At 32.0% G+C, this 6,490-nt stretch overlaps 1 protein-coding gene across 1 annotated transcript; it reads right to left on the bottom strand.

Annotated features, from left to right (window-relative positions):
- Positions 1–1,035: 1,035 nt before the first annotated feature.
- Positions 1,036–5,879, bottom strand: LOC131671200 (myb-like protein D). The gene is made up of 5 exons (XM_058947454.1): positions 5,777–5,879; positions 5,111–5,389; positions 4,084–4,159; positions 3,197–3,382; positions 1,036–1,153 (listed from the first exon to the last, which is right to left on the bottom strand). Exons 1-5 carry the CDS (start codon positions 5,877–5,879, stop codon positions 1,036–1,038), a joined length of 762 nt encoding a protein of 253 aa, XP_058803437.1.
- Between the last annotated feature and the right edge of the window lie 611 nt (positions 5,880–6,490).

Genomic DNA, 6,490 nt, shown 5'->3' with positions numbered 1-6,490 from the left:
TCGGGGTCCTTTTTTATAGTGAGTTCCCCTTGCCTTTTACTTCGGGGTGCTTTTTAATAGCGAATTCCCCTTACCTCTCACTTTGGGATGCTTTTTAATAGTGAGTTCCTCTTGCCTCTCACTTCAGGGTGCTTTTTAATAGTGAGTTCTCCTTGCCTTCCACGTAAATGAATTTACAACAGATGTTCAAATTGTTCTCCATTCGCTTCTTGACAGTAACCAATCCTATCATAGAAAGATTGAGTTGCATTTTGGATCATCTGCCGTGGAATGGCATTAATTTCTTGAACTATTCTACGTCTTAATTCTTCCAGATTTTGTGGATTACTTCTGTATACCCGATCTTTTAAATACCCCCACAAAAAATAGTCCAAAGGGCTTAAATTTGGAGATCTTGAAGCCCACTCTACTGTACCTCTTCTACGTATTCATCTATCAAAAAATGTTTCATTGAGGTATTGTCTGACATTTACACCATAATGAGCTGGAGCACCATCTTGTTAAAACCATGTATTTTCAAAATCATCACCTCTTAAGGCCTGGATAGCTGGAACAATTTGATTTCGCAAAAGTTGTTCACAACCTACAGCGTTCAAATTTTCTGTGATAAAAAAGGGACCTATTATTGTATAGCCTACCATTTATGCCCCACGTTTAATTTTTTAGGATATTGAGTGTGACTTTCTCTCATCCAATGAGGATTTGGGTTGGACCAATATCTAAAGTTATGACAATTGACTTCGCCATTTAATTGAAATATCGCTTCGTCTGAAAAAACAATATTTTGTAAAAATATTGGATTTTCAGTAATCATTTAATTTGCATCATTGTCTTATAAAACTCGATGATCAGGATTATCTTCATTCAATTCCTGCACAAGTTACATTTTATAAGTATGAAACTTGTTTACCTTTAAAATTTTAAGAACAGATTTCGATCGATGTCCTGTTGTAGAGCTACTGATCGAGATGATTCATGTGGATTTTCCACAAAAGAAAGTAAAACATCTAAAGATTTTTCTTCATTTGTTGCTGTTCATGGTCTTCCAGTAACAGAACGATTTTTAATAGACCCCGTTTCTAGAAAACGTCTTAAGGTTTTTAAAACTGTGGATTTAGGCAAAGGAGTTTCGCCATCGCCGTTTCGAAACGTTCTATTAAAGAGATTAACAACATTAGTATACGATTTTTACTGATCACCCCAACCCCTCATCATTAAAAGAGACATTCGTTCTCTTTCAGACAAAAGAAACATTTTCAAAGTTTGAAAAAATAAAAAATTTAATATTGTTATTGTAACTAAAAAAAAATTATGAAATATTTGACGAATGTGTCGAATTGGTTTTTTTTTTATTGGTCAAGTATTTTTTCTTCTAGAGCCTATTTACTATGAAAACAAAAAATATGATTTCAACTTCCAATTAGTAGAAGTCAAGAACAAATAAGATTTTAAAATCTAAATGATAACAATTTTTTAATTATTATTTGCAAAAGCACTTCTATTTTATTTCTAAATTTTCACTTCTTTGAAATGCTTTCAAAATAATTTTGTATTTCTAATAAACAATTAGCTTTATAGCCTATGAAAGAGGAGAAAACGTAACTTTTGACGAAAAAAAACGTGACTTTCCAGCTTTTGACAATTTTAATGATATTTTATGCTCAAAGTAGTGACTTTCTATTTTCTAAAATGAAAGATGAAGACTGCGAAAAAAAAATGAGATCCAGATGAACTGTGCAATGTGAAAAAATAGTCTTCTTTTTTCATAATTCTAAAAAAATACGAGAAAGACAGATCTTCTAATTGATTTTTATTCGTTTTCTAGCAAAAATCAACCCTGTTTTTGTATTTAAAAAAAAATATTGTTTTCTCAGACGAAGCTATATGTCAATTAAATGGCGAAGTCAATCGCCATAACCTTAGATATTGACACGACAAAGTCCTGATTGCATGAGAGAAAGTCACACTCAATATCCTCAAAAATTAAACGTGTGGGCATAAATAGTAGGCGATACAATAATAGGTCCCTTTTTATCATAGGAAATTTGAACGCTGTAACTTTTGTGAAATCAGATTGTTTCAGCTATCCAGGCGTTAAGATGTGATGATTTTGAAAATACATGGTTTTAAGGAGGATTAGGGGTCACACTATCTTTGAATCGTTCCCACCCGTAAAATTTATCGCTCGTTTTCATTCTAGTATAAAAAATAGGTGTTCCCATATGAAAAAATAAGGTTGATCTTAAAATAACCTTGAAAATGAGATTCAAGGTCAAACCAGAGGTCACCGTTGGGTTCCTCGTTGAAAGTTACATAGGGTATGACCTTTGTTTCATGAAAGAAAAAAAAAAAAAACCTCATGCGGTTTTCCGAATTTTCCAGGGTTTCCATACTTTTTGCTGACCCTATATATTTTGTTTTCTTTTACTGTTAAATTTGTAATATAGCTTTGATTTCATGTATTTCCTGTAAAAACAATTGCAAACAAAATATTTTTATTTCCAATAGTTTTGGGTTTTCATCACAATAGCATATTGTAGTTTATTTTAAATAAATTTAAATTTTCTTGCGAGTATTTACGTGAGAAAATATTTGTACCAAAAAATTGTAACGGAGAAACTTGCGACCGTTTCCTTTTTGGATAGCTCGCGGCCATCCGAACAATTTCTATTTAAAGAGGAAATTGGGGAAGAGCGAATGTTCCCACGACTAAATCATCCGCCGAGCAAAACGAATCAAAATGCGCATTATGAAAATAGGGATGAGGAGTGCTCGAGCAAAACGACGATGACAAAAGTTAACAATAATAATATGTAATTGATAAATAAAATAAAGTAACAAATGAAAAATCACAATAAACAAAAACTCAACAATAAATAATTAAACAAAATCAACTTCGATTCGTTGACGCTTGATAAATTTCTTTACGCTCGCGATGAAAAATGGATTGGTGGCAGGGCCGCTATCTGATCCGCTTTCTCTATTCCTTCTACACTCCGTAACACGATTTAAATGCTCCCGTACAAATTTGATAACGGTCACGGTTGGTGCAGTAGCTAACAGATCTGCCAGGCTACCCGTCTAGCAACGGCGTCCGAAAAATGCAAGAGAGAGACAAAGAGAGAGAGAGAGAGAGAGAGAGAGAGAGAGAGAGAGAGAGAGAGAGGAATGCAGCACCGACCGTGTCCACCGGAACCTTTGCTCCCCTCTGCTATCGTTCCTGAAGTTGCTGTTGTTGCTGTCGATGCTGTTGTTATTGGTGTTGCTGTTTGTGTTGATGTTATGGTTGTTATTAATTCTGTTGTCAATGCAATTGTTGTTGTTGTCGCCGTCGTTGTTATCACCCTCCTCGCTACTGCTCTGCTCCTCTTCGTCCTGATCACTTGCGGCGGAATCAAGGTTGGTCTTGCAAATGCTCTTTGAAGTGCGTAACTACTCCGCGAAGGAATATTTTTTCAATTAATTTGTAAATTTTGTGAATATAAAGGTAGGTAACTTCCATAAATCGATTTTTTTATGAAATTTTCGAAACACCTCGACCGAAATTTTCAGTTTTCTTTTAAAATGTATATTTTAATTTAATTAAATGCTGGTATTCGAAAAATTGTAAGAAAACAATATTTCTACTTAAAAAAATTATGGGTTGCAATTCTATCGGGTATAAACAATTGTCATAGAACTGCCATTTTATAACAAACACTTTAGCGTTGGAATTATATCAATATTCAATTGTTCTTAGCGATGTTAAAAGAAGTATATTTTTAGGGATGATTTTTAAGGGTTTCTTTCACTCCCTAAAACGTTTCTCCACGGATAAAACAAATACGTCTCTCTTATTTTTTTATGTTTAGCAACATATTACAGTTACATAAAAATCGGAGGCGGATACCTCGCAAGGGTTCATTGTCAATATAATGGAAGTTATTTTCGGCAATCTTTCTTATTGCAGGGACTATTTAATTTTGCAGCATATTCTCGTAGGTGGCAGCATTCAAATTACATTCAAATTGTCGAGATAAATCGATGTTTTTTCTCCATCACAATGAGGATTTGCCTCTAACTAATATCAACAATGGTACCTACGTATTTAAAGAACCATTACGGTGGAATGTTTCTTCATCAAACAACACTACATTAAATGGAAATCCAGAATTGTTATCTATACGGATTATCATATTTTTAGTTCGTTACGACGATTATAATTCGCTGATAGACATTAAAAGGTTCAAAAACTTTCTTCAATTAACAGTTGACCTAGCTCCATCGCAGAACCTGTAACATGGAACTTTTAAATAATTCGTTCAACGGTTGACGTTGAAATAATAATTACCATAATTAAAAAATTTAAAAAATTTCTTACAATTCTATAAGATTGCGTTAAATTATCTCAGCCTCTCATCATAAGAAGAGATATTCTTTCTTAATCTATTTTTTAAATTAAATTCTTTCAATTTAATTAAAGTGATAACTAAAATCCGAATTTCCCACAAAATTTTATAACAAAAAATAATTTGAAAATTGAACTTTTAAAATATCAATGTAGTAATAAATGTAAAGAGAATATTCATTATTTAGTATTTTCTTTTTCAAAGCTTTAAAATATTTATTTAAAAAAATTATTCGTATCTAGTCCAAGCGTACGGGTATTTATTTTTTTAGTTCTATCTTTATTTATTTATTTAGTTATTTATTACCAGAGTAAGTACATAATTTACATGGTTATCAATATACATACATACATTACAAAATATTGTAACTGATCAGAGGTAATATATATCTGTGCGATGGTCTGGTATATAACTACAGAAGAAAAAAAGAAAAGAAGGAAAAAAAAATTTTAACTAAGGAAAATAATATTTATAAAAACAACAATTCTACAGCATGCATAAACTTGGCAGTGAATACTACCAAGTTAAGCAGCAAAAATGTAATCTAAATATTGTACTATTCTATTGCTATCTTTTTCACCAGAATCTGATTAGCATCTGTTTTGCTGCGTTGTAGTATTTCAAGCTTGCTTTCTTCTCTTTTGCATATCTTTTACATCTTGTTTAGACGGACCGGCAAGTGAGTTCAACAGCATATATTTTCCTATAGTGTGGAAACATACTTTGATGTTGTATAATATTGGTACAATTGCAAGTGAATGTGAACACCACATCATCTACAATTATTAGGTCTTTATGTTTTGGTTGAAATTTTAGCGAGTAAACTGAGTTAGTGAATGTTTGTGTACCTTGAGTTCCGCTATCAGAATAGAGAAGAGCTTCGTTGTTCCCCAGATAGTTGATATCTCCGTAGGTCATCCTGATACAGTTTGCAGACTGTAATAGTTTTCCAGGAGCTAGCAGTGCCTTTTGCATTAAAATCTTGTTAGTGTTTTGAACAGCTATGTTAGCAATAGTGTTAAGTAGAATTTGATCTCAAATAGAATATAAATTTTGATGTATTCGTATTTTGCCTTTTGATTTGGTTCTTCAGATTCTGATTTTGAAGTTATGGCTTTGATAAATTGTATATATTTAATACCCTTAGTGTGGGGTTTCCTATCTAATTTTAGATCGATTTTTACAGTCTCTGTTAAGTTAGTCCTTGATTCAAAAAATGTATTAGTTAAGTCTGTTATAACTTTTAGTACTTTATCAATCTTTTATTGCATTATAATACGAGGTGTGTTCAATAAGTAAGATAAATTTTTATTTTTATGAAAAAATATTTATTTATTCATCAATATTTATGTTGTCCTCTTCAAAGTAATCGCCCTAAGATATAATACAGTTGTGCGAACGTTTTTTCCAGTCCTCGAAGTACTTCTCGTAAGGACTTTCTGATTTGGCCTTGAGTTCTTCCAGCGATTTCTTCTTTATCTCCTCAATCATTCTAAACCTCCGTTCTTTGATGGGGTTTCTTGAGTTTTAGAAACAGGAAAAAATCGCAGGGGGCCATGTCCGGTGAATATGGTGCCTGAGGAATGATTGTGATTTTGATTATGAGCTCTATTGTATAAATTACAAAAACGATGGGTACATAAATATGCTCTAACGTCCAGTAAAATTTTGTTAAGATTATTTGTATCCTAATGGACATCCGAAGTAGGATACAAAAAATCTGTGAACATGATAATTAATGATTGATTGATTCCTTTACAGCCGGTTTTACGCAGCGTCGTCTTCAAAGACTCTAGTTTCAAAGATTTCTTTTAGTCCATTGTTTAAATGTTTTTTTAATACTATTTTTGTTGACCATTGTTTTAAGTTGATTTTGTAGATTGTTGAACAGTATAATAGCTCTATTAAAGCTGTTTTTATACAAATTCTTTTTATTCTTTTAGGTAGTTTTATTCTATTATATCAAGTTTTTTTATCTTTTACGCTATACATATGAGATAAAACTTCATAATGTATTATGAACAATTGATTCTTCATATTTGTTTCACAGCGCTCATATAGTTCGGATGTAGAGAATAAATACTCTCCAAAATTGCGAGCGA

The sequence above is a fragment of the Phymastichus coffea genome, unplaced genomic scaffold (genome assembly GCF_024137745.1).
Source record: "Phymastichus coffea isolate CEN01 unplaced genomic scaffold, Cenicafe_Pcof_1.1 PCOF00009, whole genome shotgun sequence".
Classification (NCBI taxonomy): domain Eukaryota; kingdom Metazoa; phylum Arthropoda; class Insecta; order Hymenoptera; family Eulophidae; genus Phymastichus; species Phymastichus coffea.
This window is presented reverse-complemented; position numbering and strand designations above follow the sequence as displayed.

What these genes read in the sequence shown, in the direction of transcription:
- LOC131671200 (XM_058947454.1), bottom strand. Translation starts at nt 5,879, where the DNA reads ATGATTGAGGAGATAAAGAAGAAATCGCTGGAAGAACTCAAGGCCAAA. An exon ending in CGTAATGGTTCTTTAAATAC is followed by an intron (nt 3,383 to 4,083) that starts GTAGGTACCATT and finishes TTCCGCCGCAAG; the next exon opens with TGATCAGGACGAAGAGGAGC. An exon ending in GATAGCAGAGGGGAGCAAAG is followed by an intron (nt 1,154 to 3,196) that starts GTTCCGGTGGAC and finishes TCTCTTTAATAG; the next exon opens with AACGTTTCGAAACGGCGATG.